We start from the raw sequence: 22,455 nt of genomic DNA on the forward strand, positions 1-22,455 counted from the left end.
TTATTTTTAGTCAAGATATTGTTATGTTTGGTATGATCAATAACGAAAATAGTAACTTTGTAAATTGGTTGATTATCAACATTAAATATTATATCTACTGTATGAAAGTACAGAAAAAAAAAAAAAATATCAAAGGAGTTTGCGAAACAACTTTGAAATAGAAAGATTTATTTTATATAAGAATTGCAATTACGAAATTTTTAATCAACAATGGACACCATGGCTTAATCTCTTTGACTGAAACGTATTTCCTAACAATAGCTTGTTTCGAATTCCAGGTCTTTTTCCTTTCGCGCTAGTATAGGTTTACACCACACACACACACACACACACCCATGTATTTATTTATTTATTTATTTTATTTGTTTATTTATTTATTTATTTATTTTGTTTTGTTTTGTTTTGTTTGTTTGTTTGCTTATTTATTTATTTATCAATTTATTATTATGTGTTTTAACCATTTATATCTTCTTTCTTCTTCTCCTATATTTCCCAGTCCTTTCCATTATATGCGTCATAGCAATTTGTTTTTTGTTTTTTTACCAATCTTTAATTTATACAAAAACATTACAAATGCATTTATGTATCGAATTGTTATATATGACTATATGTACTTCTATATAAATTATATTACTTTGATGTAAGGCCATGAATTCAAGGCTCCCCAACCTTGACATGGTCAGAATGGATTGGGGAAAATAAATCTTTAAAAACAAAAAAATATATGCATAGATATATATCTGAAACGAGTGGGGAGGGGGCAGTTTTAGTACGATGACTTGGGGGGAAAAATACATACAGGCTATTTGACGGTCCGATTGTCCGAACCTGCTTCGTCGAGAAACATTTGAACTGCTGCAGCCAATTTTACAAATCATCGTACATTTATTACTGTGACCAGCAGTTATACGGGCCATATGTTTACATGTGTTTGGCATCTATTTCAGAACAAAAGAAAATGAAATTTGTGTACTTAAAAGTTCAAACTATATTTGTTGTACTGTTGTAGTTTAGTCGTAGTTTTAATTTTGCATGCAAACCTAGGCTGCGATGTTTTGTTAAATTGGGCCCAGTTCTTCAAAAACGGCATTTCCAGCCTTATGAGCACAATAACAGGCATATCCAGCCTTCTGAGCACAATAACAGGCATATGTCAACTCGTAGTCTCCTCAAAATATTGTTAAACACAAGTTGTATGATCAAGACATGAAAAAGATACTTTAAAAGACAAGACAGGTGTACATATCATGAAATCCAAGAAGGGTAATTTGATCATGACATGTTCTGCCTAAGAGCACAATCTCACAATATAATTAAAGGGACGGTTCTGAGTTTGCTGCCATTGTACGATCTTTCCAACTAATAAACCCTTTTTAACGACTAAAATTACACTTAATATAAATGTTTAGAACATCAGTGTCTCTATATCCAATGTGTTTCTGATCGTTTTCATGTATGTAGTTGCATAAAAATCCTTTTACTTCTTAATATATGGGTTGGGTATTTTTTTCGTACGTACAAAATTATTGGGAGATGAAATCTACTATGGATTGCTACAAGCAGAACGACCAGAAACACATTGAATATACAGGCCTGTAGGAACGATATCTGCAGTGTGTATGGAGGAGGGGGCTCAACATCTTGTGGGTGAGGCATACTCTCACTCACACACTCTCTCTCTCTCTCTCTCTCTCTCTCTCTCTCTCTCTCTCTCTCTCTCTCTCTCTCTCTCTCTCTCTCTCTCTCTCTCTCTCTCTCTCTCTCTCTCTCTGGTACATTTAAAAAGGGTACCCACATTAATCAAAATTACACTCACAACACGCTTTACTTGATGGCAATCGTTTCCTGAGCCACCAAGCCAACCAAGATAATACATGTACATGTTCCTTGCTAACAATATCATTTAGGCCTACTGTAGCGTATTCCTCTGAAAAATACTGGGTTTTACGGTGCACTTCGTAATTCAAGGGGGTGCACATACCCAGCACCCTCCCCTGGATCCAAGCCAGGGAACCTTGTACCGGACAAACAAAACAAAAAAAAGAAAAAGTTACAGGGCCGTCCCCTGATCAAACTCCAAGGGGATGGCACTACTTTTTATAAACAAAAGAAACACTATACAAATTAAACCCTGAGATGTCCAGTGTTCGAGATTAACGGTATCCCAATATCCAGGGGATACCAGAATTTAATTTTGGATACCAGATTTCAATAACCCAGTATCTCACCGGGATACCATACAATGTTTTTTTTGTTTTTTTAATCCTGCACTTTTATTTTTCGCTGAAACAATGAACGTCGTCATTTACTGGTGAAGTTAAGTAACAGTATTTTCGAGCTCGAACCCAGTCTAATGCTATGTCGTAACAATATCTCCCCCAACTCGTTACCCAGTCTAATGCTACACTGGAGCAATAGCGGCATAGCAATGGACTGGGAACCGCTAAGTCGCTATTGTTTTTGTTGGATGTTTCCTCCCTTCAAATTTTATTTGATATATTGATTCCACATCTGCAGAAAATTTATACAGGTAGGTTTATCATTAGTAATGTCAGAAATACTAATATATTACTGCTAAATATTAATTTATGTCAGTATTACTCAAAAATAGATGCAACAAATCTTTTTGCTGATTCCGTTTGACTGCGAATTTTACGAATTCCGCAATTTCGATTGCAGCGTAGCAGTAGACTGGAAACGAAAACAGTGTTTTTCAAGTTTGTTATGATGTTATTTATGACTTTCATTTAAGTGGGATAGTAAAATCTCTGGTGTGATACCAGATTTTGAAATGTTAGTATCCAATTGGGATACTGCCCAACATTTTTAATCTCGAACACTGATGGTGCGTATGCTATTTTCTGGATTAAAACAAAAAGTGAGATTCTCAGGGGGCCAAATGCCCCCCCCCCCCACCCCCCCCCCCGCCACCCCCAACCCCGAGGGTACGGCCCTGATTTAAAACAAAAACAATTAAAAAACAAAATTAACAAAAAAACAACAAAACAAAAACAAAACCTAATACGTTTTGATTTCCTGTTTGACTTTCAAGGGCCAAGGGGATGGGACGTAGCCCAGTGGTAAAGCGCGGTGGGTCTGGGATCGATCCCCGTCGGTAGGCTATTTCTCGTTCCAGTCAGTGCACTATGACGTATATCAAAGGCCGTGATATATGCTACCCTGTATGTGGAATGGTTCATGTAAAACGTTCTTTGCTATTGATGGAAAAATGTAGCGGTTTTCCTCTAAGACAATATGTAAACAAAAGATAATTGGTAGTAAATCTTAAGACATAGATAAATTTTACTTCTAGAAAGAAAAGAAAGAAATGTTTTATTTAACGACGCACTCAACACATTTTATTTATGGTTATATGGCGTCAGACATATGGTTAAGAACCACACAGATTTTGAGAGGAAATCCGCTGTCGCCACTACATGGGCTACACTTTCCGATTAGCAGCAAGGGATCTTTTATTTGCGCTTCCCACAGGCAGGATAGCACAAACCATGGCCTTTGTTGAACCAGTTATGGATCACTTGTCGGTGCAAGTGGTTTACACCTACCCAGTGAGCCTTGTGGAGCACTCACTCAGGGTTTGGAGTCGGTATCTGGATTAAAAATCCCATGCCTCGACTGGGATCCGAACCCAGTACCTACCAGCCTGTAGACCGATGGCCTAACCACTACGCCACCGAGGCCGGTCTTTACTTCTAGAATGCTGGACATTGCACTTCATGACATCTAGTTTTCAAAATTTTACGGGGAAACATAGCCCCGAACAACGCTAGAAACTTTGCTTAGCGCCCTCGATCTGTCAACAATGTCTACTTGCTTCCGGCGTGCCAGCGATGATTAATAAATCAATGTGCTCTAATGGTGTCGTTAAACAAAACAAACATTTTTCAATAGCCGAAAACAAACATCTTACCTTCAGTACATATATGCTATACTGTATATTATTATGGTAAAGGTAGGCCTAACGGTTTCGTTTAATGACACCATTAAAGCACATTGAATATTGGCTAATAAATGTCAAATATTTCGGGAGGTTTTTGCGCTTAGTCTTAGAAAAAAAACACGCAACATTGGTCCATTAGCAGCAAGTATGTAACATGCTATTAATCCTTACCTTTTCTTCAGAAGCCAACATCAAAAGTAATCCATAAAGAATAAAACAAATAACAAAACCTACAACACAACACAACACACAACACACTACGACGTTGCTAAGTGAGCGTTATGTGCCAGCGTTTATGACGTCATTGACCCTGTTTCCATGTACAGGGTTGTTGCGTTCGGGTGTGCTCGGAAATTCCCGCCTTTCGTAATTGTGTTATTTGCGAGTTATGTCCCTTATAGGTAGGTATTTTATATTTCCGGTGCAATCCGTAAACGTCAAAACGTGAGGAAATGACAAATTGTTATAATTTTCGCGGTAAGATAGGCAAATTTAACAAAAAAGTTACTTTGCACAAACAGCCGAAAGAAAAAAATGCTAGAAGGGCCTGGATTATAGCTATAAGCCGGAAATGCCGGAAACCAACAGCGTATACGCGAGTGTGGTCTGACCATTTCAAACACGGTGACGGACCGAACCTTTTTTTTTTAAAAAGAGAACCACTGAAAATTTAGCGCAAATAGCTGACCCACCTAAACGACCAACAGTCAGATCTCGAAGATTGTAGAGGAGCCCCACAACTACTGATTCTGATGGTGCCACACTTGGGCCAACCAAAACCAAGTAGAGATGATGCATGGGTAAGCTTTTCGTCAGACTATTTTAAACATTAGTTGCCCAAATCATATATATTCAGTTTGCACGTACCCCTTCTACTCTGTTTATTAATGAATGCAATTAATAATGCAGAATTATAAAGCTATTAAAAGATGCCAGCCAGTTGGTCACCCCTCAATCCCCCCCCCCCCCCCCCCCCAATCCCAAATATTTTTTTTTTTTTTTTAAATTGGGTGGGTAGGTAGGTATACACCTTTTTGGTTTATATACTCTTCAAAAAAAGAAACGCAAAAGGGTACAAATGGGTTATAACTCCGATTTTATGTTTCCTACCGGTTCATGCTTTGTGAATATAAGGTCATTGCATGTCCCAAACACATTCCCACGGTTACATTCGATAAAACGCAGCTACTGTACAATAAAGTTCCAAAATGTGAATATTCGCAAAAACGCAGCCACGTGCAAACCATGTCACCACTGCACGTGCGTTGTCTGCACGTGCAGCATGAACACCGACAGTATAAAAGTGCAGGGTGTTCGCTTGCCTGGCCTCTGTATCTGGCCGACAGTTGACAATCCAGGACATGCCACGTCTCAGTGAACCGCAGAGAAACAATGCCATCGGCCGACTAGACGCAGGCGAATCCAGAACGGCCGTTGCCAGGGCATTCCATGTGTCCCCAAGCACCATCTCCAGACTGTGGGACCGTTACCAGCAACATGGATCAACACGTGACCTCCCTAGATCCGGTCGACCACGGGTCACTACCCCCGGGCAGGACCGCTACATACGGGTACGCCACCTTCGGGAACGATTGACTACTGCCACCTCCACAGCCGCAGCAATACCAGGTTTGCGCAGGATATCCGACCAGACCGTACGGAACCGCCTACGTGAGGTTGGAATTCGTGCCAGACGTCCAGTTCGAGGTGTCATCTTAACACCACAACACCGTCGACTCCGACTGCAGTGGTGCCAGATTCATCGACAATGGCCTCAACTACGATGGAGACAGGTGTGGTTCAGTGACGAGTCCCGATTTCTGCTCCGACGTCATGATGGAAGATGTCGCGTGTATAGGCGTCGTGGTGAACGTAAAGCAGCAAACTGCGTGCAGGAAGTGGACAGATTCGGCGGGGGTAGTGTCATGGTGTGGGCAGCCATCTCACACACTGGCAGAACTGACCTGGTCCACGTGCAGGGCAACCTGAATGCACAGGGCTACATTGACCAGATCCTCCGGCCACACATCGTTCCAGTTATGGCCAACGCCAACGCAGTGTTCCAACATGACAACGCCAGGCCTCACACAGCACGTCTCACAACGGCTTTCCTACAGAACAACAACATTAATGTCCTTCCTTGGCCATCGATATCACCGGATTTGATCCCAATTGAGCATCTATGGGACGAGTTGGACCGACGCCTCCGACAGCGACAACCACAGCCCCAGACCCTGCCCGAGCTGGCAGCAGCCTTGCAGGCCGAGTGGGCCACCATCCCCCGGGACGTCATCCGTACTCTGGTTGCTTCAATGGTCAGGCGGTGCCAGGCAGTTGTCAACACACGCGGAGGCCACACCCGGTATTGACTCCAGATGACCTTGACCTTGGTGGTGTGTCCTATCACTTACTCACAATGGACTAGAGTGAATTGTGAACAATCCTGCAACATTTGGTAATTATCAGACTCACCATTCAATAATTAAATCAATTCTCCAAATGTTACGACAATGTGGTTTTGCGTTTCTTCTTTTGAAGAGTATATTATTGAATGTAAGACAAATGTTTATATTCCGAACAGTAACATGTCATTTGTAAACATTACAGAAACAAAATTATTTTTATTATTTTATTATTACATGTATTTATGTATTTTTAGAAAGAAAAAGGTTGAGGTCATCGGGCAGAGTTGGGGTTGGTTGGGAAAATTTGGGGGTGGGGGAGAGGGGTCGGAAGGCTTAGCTAATTGGCAATTTCATTATGCATGAGTTTATAATAATGCATAAAGACTAGGTAGAAATTTTCACATAATCTTTATGTACATGTATACAGATCAAGTTGTATTTAAATCAACATTCTAGTGCAGTAATATATATTCAAACATATGGTATGTTATCTGTACTATTTTATTAATAATAGTAATAAGTTTCTTGTATTTTCAGATATGCCAAACCAGCTGGTGATGAATCGAGTCTGGATGAAGATGCCATCCAGTCACAGTCTGTACAGTCATGTACAGTTGGAATACAGAACACTCCAGTAATGTGTGACGTTAGTGTTGGTACTAGCAGGCCAGACATTATTATTGAGGATATACAAGATTCAAATGTTGATATGCAGTTTTACACTGGCTTGCCAAATTACATTGTGTTTCTTGCTCTTTTTTAAAGTCTGCTGGAATGTGGGGTAAACAGTTGTGCACAACCACATATAGCAAGTCTGAAATATGTAAAAAAAAAAATTAGTGATACCAGAATTATTTTAGATTTAGATTCTTTGGAAAACCAATCAATGACATATTCCAGTTATAAATCGCATAATATCTTTAAAGTTCTCATTGGAATAAGCAAGACTGGTGCAGTTGTTTTAATTTCAAAACTATGGAGTGGTAGTGCTTCTGATGTTGAAATAACCAGAGCGAGTGGTTTACTGGAACAATTAAAGCCTGGTGATGCAGTTATGGTAAATAAGGATTTTATACATTTGAAGCAGGATTTGATGAAGAGAGGAGTGAAAATGTATTGTCCACCATTCAAATGTAAAGAACAATTTTTAAAAACTAAAGTCGAAATAACAAAACGAATTGCATCTGCCAGAATGCATGTAGAAAGGAAAATTGAACAGATAAAAAATTCCCGGATTCTTAAGGGAGTTACGCCACTTGCTCTTAGGGGCCGTCCATAATTTTCAACATTTTCATGAGCGCACACTTTTGACCCCCCCCCCTAAAAGTGTACATCCCCAAATGAAAAATGTTGATCGACATTTTTTATTTTCAAAAAAAGTGTACGCTGGCCCCTTAACCCCCCCCCCCCCCCCCCCCCCCCCCGGCGTACGGTTTGTACGCTCGTGAAAATGTTGAAAATAATGGACTGCCCCTTAGTAAGACATATGATGAGATTGTTTTTGTGTGTGGTGCATTGATACATTTATTGCCACCATTAGTAACTTAAAGATGTTATCTTGAGTTTTCAGTCATAGCAAGTGTTCTGTTCATTCCCCTCAATAACAGTTAAACATATCCTACTTTTCTCCCCATTTTCAAAACAATATTTTACCTTAACATGTTTTAAACATAAAGCACTATACCGTTAAGTACATATTTCCAAGTTGTAAAACAACTTGTTTGTGTCTGAGTACACTAATAGTAAAACAAAGTATGTTTAAAAACAATTTTAATAATTGTTTAAAATAAATCTGCTACACCTTCAATTATTATTATTTTTTTTTTTTTTTTTCTATTTTATCGACTCGAATGTTTGAAATTTGTATAAATTATGAATTACGTAATTTTTCCAATTGAAATGACGCAAAAAAAAAGTACCAAAATAGTCTCCAACCACTTTTGCACCGATCGATCGTCGTCGATTGAACATTTTGAGTGTGCTTTATTTAGTTTTATTATTATTATTAAAAGTCGGAAATACGAGCTCCGGAGCGTTTCGGGTGCTATTTTTTAAGCCGGAAGTAGCACATTCAGTCGATTTAAAGTTGCAGTGTCCAGGATGTGACTATTATAATTTAGCCATTTAAAACTAGGAATCCAACCTTGTTTTGTGCTTTGAATATTTCCTTTCACTCGGGGTAATTTTGATACAGTTTACAGTCAAATGATCCAGCCACGTCTCAGATATCAGGGTCAGTATGGGGAAAACGTATCGAGAGGATCACGTGACGGCTATTCTTAGAAAGTTTACAATCTCATGGTAATTGACAATAAAAAATAATCAATACAGGTTGACTACACAAATTTTGCTTGTAGCTGCATGTATATAAGTGGCATATCATATACACAGTTGTTAATCATTCAGGGGCTGCATAATAGTGAGGAGGTGTTGAGGCCATGCCCTTACCTATGGGTTTCCCTGTTATTGTGCTTAGAATGTCGGAAATGCTGTATTTGATCACATGATTTTCTTTTTATTCTTTTTGGATCCTTATATTAGGGCCCTCAAATGTTCCATCCCCTGGGCCATCGTTTAACATCAAATAGCCATGATTAATTAATCAATGTGCTTTATTAGCATAGTTCAATAAAACAAACTAACTTTTCATTTACGTCCCCACTCCCCCACCACCATCACCACTATTTATAGAGCGTAGGCAGCTTTCATTACACGTCCTGTCCTGAACAGAGGAACAGGCTGAGGCCGGTACTTGTGCCCAGGGCAGGCGTGCGCTACAACAGCTTGCTCTGAATGTGCACGTTAAACCATTTTCCATTCCATCCCAGTGTTTCTGCCAGAAAGAAATTTTTGGGTATGGCGCTATGTTATTGAATGCAACCACAGCCAACAGGGGCTATGGGGGGGCCTCCTCCACAAAGAAAATGGGTTACATTTAGGGTTAGGCTTAAGAAAATCATACAATAATGATGAGAGTCATTAATTTTGTCAAAATGTTAACTTAAAAAAATAAAAATTTGGGTATGGCGCCATACCCATTTTACCCTCTGGCAGAAACCCTGCATCCATTTCATTAGATGAGAGCGTCATAATCGTCCAGATGTCTGTCTATCTCTCTTGCAGTCAAGTACTCGGGCTAGGTCGTTCATAGCACTAGCCTAAAATATGGACTGCGGCACAGTAATAGAGGACCTACACCACATTATATACATCCCAGGCGATATACTCATTTTACCTTTTAAATTGTTCTGTTATTTCCTTTATTTATTTCAGAGAGAAAACTTGCACTAATTAAAGACAACGTTGGGTTCTGGCCGATTTATTTTGACCTATTATTTATTTCAGAGAGAAAACTTGCACTAATTCTCGAAAAGACAACGTCTGGGTTAATTGAGGAAACGCATATACTGGTACGGTTTATCAATACAGGGGGCGCTGGCAAAATTCCCTAACGGTCCACTTACTTTGCCCCGGGGCGCTGGCAACCCATGACGCAACGCATAAATTACTAGGTTCGTAATTTAATGTATACATATAGATTTTACTGAACTACAGGTGGGGCCAATCATGTATTAATTCGTTTTCCAGCGGGGCGGGGTGTGTGTGTGTGTGCGTGTGCATGTCTGTGTTTGTGTGTGTAATATGTTATTTCTAGAGTTGAGTGCCAGTTCCCCTCATCTTCAGCCGCCACACCTATAAACAGTGCTGGTTGATTCCACCAAATAAAAACAAAATGTGGTTCTGGTTACATGTGAAAACAAATTAGGGTAGGTACATGTAGGTAGGCTATAACTTTTCTTCTTATTTTTTTCTCTTTTTTTAATTATTATTTTATTTTTTTAATTCTAAAAAGCTGTCAAACTGGTATTGGAAAAGAGAAATAAAGTAACATTTCAAACAAATGCTGCGTCCTCTCACTGTTTTGAAGATCAGCAGATAGAAAGAAGTTTAGGGTCGACAAAAATGGCGAACAAAATTAGGGTCGGTTTAGCAACCGGATTCACATGTATTTTTGGCCTTATTTTGCGAGATCAAAGATTTTCAAACTACGTTACGGCTCTGATCTAGGATTTTTCAGAGGAAGTCGGCGGCGTAACATTATTGTACTTATTGGGTTGCGTTGATAAACAGGACTTTACTTTATGTAAGGGTAAAATTAATTAACTTTTCCAAAAGTAGGGTGTGTGTGCCTCATGTTTGCTTATACTTTGTTTTAGAATGAAAATGAGACCTTGTATATTGGCTACGATGGGACGAATTTTTTCAAAGGAGAAGTAGACGAGGTAATGACTTTATCATCTAATGTTAACGTTAATAATGAAGAGAACCATTTATTATTTTGAATACATCGCGACCATGACATATATTTTTCATTTTATATAGGTTTGATCTTTTCTTAATATTTGATCTTAATTTTAATAGTTTATGTTTTACGTTTACATTGATCTTGGTTTAACTGTTTCAATAAAAGTCAACACGGCTCCATAAACCGGGGGAGGGGTGTGTGCCACAAACGCTATCGACTTTCATTCGTTCGTTTTCGTGGTAAAGCGCTCGCTTGATGCGCGGTCGGTTTCGGATCGATCCCCGTCGGTGGGCCATTAGGTTATTTTAAATTGTCATCCCAGCCAGTGCACTACGACAGGTATATCAAATTCCGTGGTATGTGTTGTTATGTCTGTTAGATGGCGATTATAAAAGATCCCTTGCTACTACTGGAAAAAGGTTGCGGGTTTCCTCTCTAAGACTAAATGTCGCAGTTACCGTATGTTTGACATCCATTAGCCAATGATTAATAAATCAATGTGCTCTAGTGGTGTCGTTAAACAAAACAAACTCGTTAGTATACCATTGTCTGTATAGCCTATTTTCTATGGTGCTGAGTTGGGTTCGACGCCATATAACCCTAAATAAAATTGTTGAGTGTGTATTAAATAAAGCATTTCCTTCCTTTTCCTACTAATATTCACCATTAGTTCGTCTTATTACCAGTTTGAGTGGGTGACAGGTATGATAGAAGCACAGCAAATGTATTAATTGGGCCATTTTATAATAATAAAGGTCTAAGTTATTGTCACATCCTGGTACAATCAAACGATTTGAAATATATAAAGAAAAACTAAAAACATTATATTTTAGCGCGGTTTTAAAATATACAGCTTTTGGTGTGGACACTATTCAGGACATTTTAAAGACTGGGTTTCAGCTAAACCAGTGTTCCAGACGGGAGGAGGGGAGAAGATCTTTAAATAAAATGGCCCAATCATCGTTTTAGAATCATAAAATATCGGCTATTAAAAAAAAAAAATCTTTTTTTCATACCTTATCTTTCCTTCTTGTGGTCATTTTAACAGATACGTGTATACAATATACAGTTGCCCAGTACAGATCCGGATGACTTTGTGAAAGAGGTGTATTTACACAGACTGACCAATAGATATCTACTTGGAGCACATTATAATATGGAAAATACTTCCGGTGAGACGTTAATGTAACTCTGAAAATATTAACAGAATATTGACAATACTTTTTAATAGTACCATATACAGTTATATAACTACTGACACACACAATGAAATTATAAACAAAACAGATATTTTTCAATATTTTGCCGTGCCATTAATGAAAAACTATATTTATTGGACTTAAAATAACAATTTACATGAGAGGAAGCCATATGATTGGTACTTTTTGTCTTTGGTTTAATCCTGGTTTTGTTCTCGTTACACATACAATAGCAGACACACACAAAATGGTGTGAAATGCGTTCACTACATGCTCAATCATGTTGCATGCAATGCACGTGAAATGCCATTATGTGGACACATAAAAGTTACACGTAACGGTGTCATATTCATCGTCACATTAAGAAGTCTACGAATCAGAGAAGAACAAAAAGGGAGCGAGCGTTGGGCGTGGTTCAAGGGGGGACATAGCAAAGCCAAGTTGCTAGGACCTTCAGAGTCCATCCATCAACTATTGGACGAATTGTTCAACGTCATCAAACAGACCAGGAATGTCCGTGATACGACCTCGACCTGGTCAACGTCCCGTTACGACCCCACGCCAAGATCGGCAGATTAAGACGACACCACCTCCGTGACCGGTTCAGAACTGAGATCGTCGCAAGCAACACGATAGGACGTCATGGAAGGCCTATCTATCCGATGACGGCAATCCGTCGACTCAGAAGTGGCTGGACTCAGATGCAGACGCCGTACACGGTAACATCATGACACCGCGACATCGTGCTGCGAGACTACAGTTTGCTCTCCAGAATGGTAATCATCCACCAGCCCTTTACCGGAGCATTTGTTTTCTCAGATGAGTCCCGTGGTAACTTCTGGCTCCTTTGCCGATGGAAAGAGCACGTGTGTACAGGAGAACTCCATGAACGGTACGATGACGATGTGTGAGGGAAACGTGATCGGTTTCTGTGGCGCAATCGGTGATTTCAGGAGTGATCTCATCATTGTCCCACGATGCCCCTACAGCCCAGCGTTATGTTGACGTTATTCTAAGACCAGTTCTCCAGCCCTTTTGCGCCGTCACCGAAGACCAGGAGGTCCCCCTTCTCGGTATGTTTCAACAAGAACAGTGCCCGTTCACATACTGCAAGAATTACCCAGGCATTCCTGCAACAAAGACGGTATCACCGTATGAACTGGCCCGCCGTTTCACCGGATTTGAACCCAATTGAAACACATGTTGGATGAGTTAGGACGTCGTGTACGTCACCGCCAGCCACCAACGCGTAACTTCGCTGAGCTTGCATAGGCGTTGAATGGGGAGTGGAGGAATGCATTACTGTGGCATATTTTGAGATGTTTGTGCCAATTCTTTCTCCGTCGTCTTCACGCATGCTCACGGGCCAATGGTGGACAAAACAAGATACTGACATATTGATATGGGGGGGGGGGGGGGGGCGTTGAAACTTTTCGATTACGAATGCAGCTCGATAGGTCTGATGATAACTGGCCATGTTTCCATGTGAATGTATCTCAGAATACCAGTCATTAATGTCATATTACATTATCCATCAATTCACTAATAGTTTGTCGTTATTTGCAATGAAAAGTTGTTTTTGCTTTTCATTGTGTGTCAGTATATATATATATATATATATATATCTATATATATATATAATTTCAAGCTTTCTAAAACAATATAAAACTGTTGCATTGTTATATGATGTTGATCAGCACATTCGTTTTGTATTTACCATAGTTTTGACACCCAATAGCCGATGTATTTTTGGTTCATGGTGTGTCTCTGAAACATCTATTCTATTCTATTCTAAAAATTTATACAAATATTCTGTTCAGGTTCAGTGTTAATAGACGGAAGCTACAATGGAAGGAATGCCAGTCTTTTTGGAAGTCCTAGTTATAGTGGAAGAGTAAGTTGGTCACTTTTTCAGCGTCAAATATACTTTTACATAATATACTGTTCTCATTATTAAAAACTTGTAAAACAATTCATGACATTTAACGTTTTGTTTTTAGGTATTGTTTTATTTTACTTTAACTGGTAAGACAGACTACTGTCAGCGGACTTGCAGGTTTTAATTTAATTTTGGTGTGATGTATTTTTAGAAGAGATGATATTTAGGAAAAAAAGTATTGAACATTTTATATTGTCAAAATTCAAGATAATTCGTAGCAGAAATCAAAACGTACATTAAGAATTGACAAGATTTGACAAGTGTGTAGATTAAATTCATGCAAAGTAAGTGTCCAATTACTTTTCTTTGAAAACAGGGTAACATTTAAAATAATAATATATTAACCTATGTGGGGGATTTTAATAATGTTGGTTTCGTTGTATTTAGAGTTCAACAGACTTCAAAACGTTACGATCTTGCAAAAACTAGCAAGTGGAAAGAAGAATATACTACAATTCGTCACACACACACACACACACATACACACACACACACATACAAATACACACACAAGCACAAACAAACCACCACATAAACACACAAAACTACACACAAAAAACACAAAGGACTCCACACACAGACAAGCACACAACACCTACACACACAACACACACACACAAGCACACACAAGCACCGCACTACACACACAAGCACATATAAGTCCCAATCCTTTATTGTTCAGGTCCAGCCTTGTCTTCTCATTTGTTTTCCTATACACATTTTTGTAGAGAAGACAGATATTTGTGGTATCCACGTAGTGATATTGCATGTGTTTGGAGATATCTTTAGGCATCTGATTGGATAATAGTTTTATAGTTGCAAAAGACTTTTAAATTTTCTTCCACACCTGGTTATTGACGATATTAAAAAAAAAAAAAAAAATTATATGCGTTTGATACCATTTAATTTACAACTAGCTGTTTAGATACGTATCTTATCCAACTCGCTTTTGTTCATGAAGATGTTTTGAAACAACTTGTTAAGATAAATGGTATCTAACGTCTACTCTTATTAGTATGTTCTATGACACCAGCTCCTGCTTTTTATCTTCGTCTACCCTTCAACTCCATATCCAGTCCTCGTATCTCCAAACTGTTTGGACGTGCTTGTCTTTTGTAACTGTTCATTTCTACATACTTGATGTATCAAGGAGCACTTTACAACCACCTACTATGCTCCTCTGCAATAGACGATTTGGTGGTTTGTTTGTTTTGTTGTTGTTGTTTTTTTGGGGGGAGGGGGGGGTGTCCTTGTCAAATAATGTATAAATAATAATTATCCATATATTATATTGGTGTGTGGTTTGGTGTGTATAATTATCCATATATTATTATTATGTGCTTTATACACACACAAACTGATAAAAATCATGTTTTATTTATTAGTGCTGATATTTAGAATAAACTGGTCCTCAAAAACTACCAAACATATATGACAACGTAGTGATATCGGGCTAATATTTATACACACTAGTAGGTGGTGTCATGAATAACAACTGTTTTAATGTATTGATAGTATCAGCGTTATATTTATTTATGAATTTATTGTTTTGACTGCACGCGTACCGTACGTGTCTTGTTACACGTGCGAGATGCAGAGAGAATTGAGGTTACGGTATGTTTGTTTACATCATCAAGAACAGTTTTTACTGACCTACTGTCTTGTGCAGTTTACATTTGAGAGATCAGTGTTGGGAGTGGCAGCCTCGTAATGACAAACTAGAAAGGATGTTATCGTTAAAGGGAAATTCCTTAGTTTGCTCCATTGTAAAATGTTTCCCCGGACCTATTAAAATATTTTCTACGATTAAACTTACATATTAAATACATTTTCTTGTTTAGAATATCAGTGTCTGTATATTCAATGTGTTTTTCTGTCGTCAAAATATTTGTAAGAAGCCCAAACGGATTCTATCTTCAAATAATTTCGTACGTACGCAAAAAAAAAAAAAAATTTAACCCTAGTATTAAATATTAGACTATCAGAACCACGTTTAATATACAGCCACTAATATTTTATGCAGAAAAATATATTTGATATAGTAAGTACAATCGTTATAAAAAACTCTCTGTTACTCGGTAACATCTTATACACTTGCAGCAAACTCAGGGAATTCCATTTAAGGGTCCCGTTTACGAAGCGATCGTGGAGCTAAAATCACCTCAATGCGTGCCATACGGTATTTAAGCACGAAAGTGATTTCAGCGCTAAGATCGCCTTGTAAAACGGGGCCCTATTTGCGATTTTTGAAAATATGTAGCCTGGTCCCGTTTTCCAAAGCAATCTTAGCGCCAAGATCATCTTAAAGTGGCATAACTACCAGTGTAAATAAAGTCTTGTCTTGCACTAATGTGATCTATGGCGCATAAATCGGCTCGTAAAACCCCGGAGGCCAAGGCAGTGGTAGCCGTCATGTAATATTGAAGCGCATGATGGATATTCTTGGTAGCAATGATCTCCTTTTTCACTCTGCCTTGTGGTGCAGAGATATGGATTTTGAATATAATAACTTATTTTGTTAAGATTCTGTAATTATTTTTTCAAACTTATATTACAAGAGATTTGCTTATGTGTATATTTTGTGTATATAACTACATGCAAGTGGAATAAATAACTCGATGGTACATTTTTTTTATTTATATTCTCGGACAGTGGTTCCAATAGATTAATTCCCAAGCTGTGGTTGTTCAATTCTCTACTTGAAACAAAAATATTTTTTCTATAGATCGGAAGGAATAATGGCCTGCAGATCGGAATGAATGACTGGCAGGCGTGGGCGCAGGAAACTTGTGTTCTGTACTGTGGCAAGCGACGTTTTCACGACGGTCAAGTCACGCTACCCAGGATAAAATATATTGAAGACATTATTCTAGCTTGGACAAGGGGGTCAGGCCCCGTGCTTATAACCCTTAAAGTCTAGAGACTTTAATAAAGAGTCCAGACTTTAACGGCATGCCCCGCCAAACGCCATTTAAATAGCATGACCGCGCAGTAAAGTCTGGACTTTATTAAAGTCTAGACTTTAAGTTTTATAAGAACGGGCCCTGACACCCGAATACTCTAACCCCCTCCTAGCGCCGTCTTTTTCTATCCCCATTACACATACGTAATGCTAAAAACTGCTGTTTTAATGCAAAACAAAACAAACAAATTGTGTCTTTTGTGAGTTTGTTTCAACTGTATTTTATTTAATTTTTTTAAACAATCGTCTTTTAGTTAAATTGGTTACCAATGTCATTTGTCCGAATGTTAAATATATATTGACATTTCTTCTTTTTTTTAAATAAATTTTAAATATATCATTGAAATACCCATTTATTATTAATCGATTTTTATTTTAGTTTACACCACATGTTTTTATATATGTTTAATGAATTTAATGGAATTTGTTAAATTTGGGACATTCGTATAAATATTTCATTATTTATACTGTCAGACTCCTAAAAAAATGTTCTGGTCCGATGGTCTGATAATTGTCATGTACATGGGCCTCTTAATCTGCCAGTGACTCGGGTCACTTTAACCGTGAGACTATTTTGCATAATATATTATAACAATTCCTGTTACTATTCTTTAATACCCCTAAAATATGTTGTTGTTTTTTCTACATTAAAGTTAATTTGCAATACAGTATGATGTATATAATGTATTGGGATTCGTGTCCACCACAACTAGTAACAAATTGTTGATCCAATCAAATAACTCCTTACAATGAACGACAATACGGGAATTGGCAAATAATTATTTGCAGTCACACTCGCAAGCATCATGAATGTTAATAAATACGTGTAGTTCCACATAGAGTACTCCTTGACTGACGTTTCGTTTCTTCATTGTCTGCAGTACTTTCGAGGGGTAATCGGACTCATTCAAGTTTCATTCTGTATGAGAAGATTTCGATGTTTAGTTTGTAAGATTTAAAAATACGCGTTTGTTTATGAACGTTGATTTTTTTGTCGTCTATGAGACTATGACGTATCATTTTAGCAGAACGGTATCGTAGACGCCTATGAGTTCCTGTGAGTAAAACGTTTCGTTTTTGATTTCGACCTAGACATTATCAGAATTACTTTAAAATTAATTTGGTTCGATTTATGTTATGTTACGCTATACATTTATATTCTAGTGTCTAAGTTCAAGGTGGTGACAGTTTCCTAAATGAATTCTAATTAAGTTCACTTCAGATTTCGGTGTTAATAGACCAAAGTCACAGAGGAAGAATTTCGAGTCGTTTTGGAAGTCCTAAAGATAGTGGAAGTATTGCCAATTAAATTTGACTGGATCCAACCATTTTGGATAACTCGCCCATCCATCACCACCAACACCAACACCCCCAGGCACGTTGTCTTTACGCGGTGATCCAGTCGTAGTATTCGCTGACTCTCGCGTAAACGCTCGGGTAGGTGACCATGCAGTTTTCCGCTGACGACAACAACCAGATGCAACCCCGGAAACCTTGTTGTTGCACCTCGCTGGACCACCAGAGTCGCCCTACAAACAACAACAACAACTATAATTACAACAACAACAACAACAACAAAAGTAATAATAATAATAACTTAAGCAACCCCCCGACTAGACGTAGTTTTTTTGTTAATTTAAATTAGAGGTACTTACATTTTATATTTAGAATATTCATTTTCAATACACCTGAAAGTGGTTCTAGTTGTCCAGGTTTTGGTAATTACACAAAATGCATTTTTAAAACGACACGTCAGTCCGTAGAAGTAATTATTGTCGAGACAAGCTCTAGTTATGTTTAGACGGTATTTCCCCGTTAAATATCACAGATATTAGCTTCTCTCTGTTATAGCCTTATCCAAACGGTGTTACAGGTTTCTCGTCCATTTACACGGGTTGAAACTAGGGTCTGAGCCTTTAATTTTAAAGTGAGGTTATATGAGAACGATGTCTGTATACCACGACAGATTTTAAAACTTTATGTATATAGAGTAGCAAAAAAAACTTGGAGCACATTATAATATGGAAAATACTTCCGGTGAGACGTTAATGTAACTCTGAAAATATTAACAGAATATTGACAATACTTTTTAATAGTACCATATACAGTTATATATACTGACACACAATGAAAACGCAAAACAGATATTTTTCAATATTTTGTTGCCATTAATGAAAACTATATTTATTGGACTTAAAATAACAATTTATGAGAGGAAGCCATTGATTGGTACTTTTGTCTGGGTTTTAATCCTGGTTTTGTTCTCGTTACACATACAATAGCAGACACACACAAAATGGTGTGAAATGCGTTCACTACATGCTCAATCATGTTGCATGCAATGCACGTGAAATGCCAGTATGTGGACACATAAAAGTCACGTAACGGTGTCATATTCCTCGTCACATTAAGAATGTCACGACTCAGAGAAGAACAAAGGGAGCGAGCGTTGGGCGTGGTTCAAGGGGGGACATAGCAAAGCCAAGTTGCTAGGACCTTCAGAGTCCATCCATCAACTATTGGACGACTTGTTCAACGTCATCAACAGACCAGGAATGTCCGTGATCGACCTCGACCTGGTCAACGTCCCGTTACGACCCCACGCCAAGATCGGCAGATTCGACGACACCACCTCCGTGACCGGTTCAGAACTGCGATCGTCGCAAGCAACACGATAGGACGTCATGGAAGGCCTATCTATCCGATGACGGCCATCCGTCGACTCAGAATGGCTGGACTCAGATGCAGACGCCCGTACAACGGTAACATCATGACACCGCGACATCGTGCTGCGAGACTACAGTTTGCTCTCCAGAATGGTAATCATCCACCAGCCTTTTACCGGAGCATTGTTTTCTCAGATGAGTCCCGTTACTCTGTCTCCTTTGCCGATGGAAGAGCACGTGTGTACAGGAGACTCCATGAACGGTACGCTGACGGATGTGTGAGGGAACGTGATCGGTTTGGCGGCGGTGATTTCAGGAGTGATCTCATCATTGTCCACGATGCCCTTACAGCCCAGCGTTATGTTGACGTTATTCTAAGACCAGTTCTCCAGCCCCTTTTGCGCCGTCACCGAAGACCAGGAGGTCCCCTTCTCGGTCTGTTTCAACAAGACAGTGCCCGTCCACATACTGCAAGAATTACCCAGGCATTCCTGCAACAAGCCGGTATCACCGTTATGAACTGGCCCGCCGTTTCACCGGATTTGAACCCAATTGAACACATGTGGGATGAGTTAGGACGTCGTGTACGTCACCGCCAGCCACCACCGCGTAACGTCGCTGAGCTTGCATAGGCGTTGAATGAGGAGTGGAGGAACATTCCTGTGGCATATTTGAGATGTTTGTGCCAATTCTTTCTCCGTCGTCTTCACGCATGCTCACGGGCCAATGGTGGACACACCAGATACTGACCTTGATATGGGGGGGGGGTTGAACTTTTCGATTACGAATGCAGCTCGATCACTGATGATAACTGGCCATGTTTCCATGTGAATGTATCTCATGAATACCAGTCATTAATGTCATATTACATTATCCATCAATTCATTAATAGTTTGTCGTTATTTGCAATGAAAAGTTGTTTTTGCGTTTTCATTGTGTGTCAGTATATATATATATATATATATATATATATATATATATATAATTTCAAGCTTTCTAAACATTATAACTGTTGCATTGTTATATTGATGTTGATCAGCACATTCGTTTTGTATTTACCATAGTTTGACACCCAATAGCCGATGTATTTTTGGTTCATGGGTGTCTCTGAACATCTATTCTATTCTATTCTAAACATTATACAAATATTCTGTTCAGGTTCAGTGTTAATAGACGGAAGCTACAATGGAAGGAATGCCAGTCTTTTTGGAAGTCCTAGTATAGTGGAAGTAAGTTGGTCACTTTTTCAGCGTCAAATATACTTTTACATAATATACTGTTCTCATTATTAAAAACTTGTAAACAATTCATGACATTTAACGTTTTGTTTTAGGTATTGTTTTATTTTACTTTAACTGGTAAGACAGACTACTGTCAGCGGACTTGCAGGTTTTAATTTAATTTTGTGTGATGTATTTTAGCAAGATGATGATATTTAGGAAATAAAAGTATTGAACATTTTATATTGTCAAAATTCAAGATAATTCGTAGCAGAAATCAAAACGTACATTAAGAATTGACAAGATTTGACAAGTGTGTAGATTAAATTCATGCAAAGTAAGTGTCCAATTACTTTTCTTTGAAAACAGGGTAACATTTAAAATAATAATATATTAACCTATGTGGGGGGATTTTAATAATGTTGGTTTCGTTGTATTTCAGAGTTCAACAGACTTCAAACGTTACGATCTTGCAAACAACTAGCAAGTGGAAAGAAGATGATATACTACATATTCGTCACACACACACACACACACATACACACACACACACATACACATACACACACAAGCACACACAAACCACACATAAACACACCAAAACTACACACAAACACACCAAAACTACACACACAGACAAGCACACCACACCTACACACACACACACACACACACAAGCACACACAAGCACGCACACACACACAAGCACATATAAGCTCCCAATCCTTTATTGTTCCAGTCCAGCTGGTCTTCTCATTTGTTTCCTATACACCTTTTGTAGAGAAGACAGATATTTTTGGTATCACGTAGTGATATTGCATGTGTTGGAGATATCTTTAAGGCATCTGATTGGCTAATAGTTTTATAGTTGCAAAAGACTTTTAAATTTCTTTCACACCTGGTTTATTGACGATATTAAAAAAAAAAAAAAAACTTTATATGCGTTTGATACCATTTAATTTACAACTAGCTGTTTAGATACGTATACTATCCAACTCGCTTTTGTTCATGAGATGTTTTGAAACAACTTGTTAAGATAAATGGTATCTAACGTCTACTCGTATAGTATGTTCTATGACACCAGCTCCTGCTTTTTATCTTCGTCTACCCTTCAACTCCATATCCCAGTCCTCGTATCTCCAACTGTTTTACGTGCTTGTCTGTTGTAACTGTTCATTCTACATACTTGATGTATCAAGGAGCACTTACAACCACCTACTATGCTCCTCTGCAATAGACGATTTGGTGGTTTGTTTGTTTGTTGTTGTTGTTTTTTGGGGGGAGGGGGGGGTGTCCTTGTCAAATAATGTATAAATATAATTATCCATATATTATTATTGGTGTGTGGTTTGTGTGTATAATTATCCATATATTATTATTATGTGCTTTATACACACACAAACTGATAAAAATCATGTTTTATTTATTTAGTGCTGATATTTTAGAATAAAACTGGGTCCTCAAAACATACCAACCATATATGACCGTAGTGATATCGGGCTAATATTTATACACACTAGTAGGTGGTGTCATGAATAACAACTGTTTTAATGTATTGTATAGTATCAGCTTTATTATTATTATGAGTTATTGGTTTGACTGCACGCGTACCGTACGTGTCTGGTTACACGTGCGAGATGCAGAGAGAATTGAGCGTACGGTATGTTTGTTTACATCATCAAGAACAGTTTTTACTGACCTCTGTCTTGTGCAGTTTTACATTTGAGAGATCAGTGTTGGGAGTGGCAGTCCTCGTACTGACAAACTAGAAAGGATGTTATCGTTAAAGGGACATTC

At 38.4% G+C, this 22,455-nt stretch overlaps 1 protein-coding gene and 1 long non-coding RNA gene across 2 annotated transcripts in view; both read left to right on the top strand.

Annotated features, from left to right (window-relative positions):
- LOC121381567 overlaps positions 1-16,730 on the top strand; it is a 91,904-nt gene extending 75,174 nt beyond the window's left edge. The window contains exons 20-22 of the mRNA XM_041510899.1: positions 9,712-9,776; positions 10,584-10,649; positions 16,536-16,730. Of these exons, the coding sequence (XP_041366833.1) occupies positions 9,712-9,776; positions 10,584-10,649; positions 16,536-16,730 (326 nt within the window). The remainder of the gene's footprint in view (positions 1-9,711; positions 9,777-10,583; positions 10,650-16,535) is intronic.
- Positions 16,731-18,775: 2,045 nt separating this feature from the next.
- LOC121380758 lies at positions 18,776-21,163 on the top strand. Its single transcript, XR_005958997.1, has 3 exons — positions 18,776-18,809; positions 20,597-20,667; positions 21,101-21,163. It is a non-coding gene; the product is annotated as an uncharacterized LOC121380758 (long non-coding RNA).
- The last annotated feature ends 1,292 nt before the right edge of the window (positions 21,164-22,455 follow it).

The sequence above is a fragment of the Gigantopelta aegis genome, chromosome 9, assembly GCF_016097555.1.
Source record: "Gigantopelta aegis isolate Gae_Host chromosome 9, Gae_host_genome, whole genome shotgun sequence".
NCBI classification, from domain to species: Eukaryota; Metazoa; Mollusca; class Gastropoda; order Neomphalida; family Peltospiridae; genus Gigantopelta; species Gigantopelta aegis.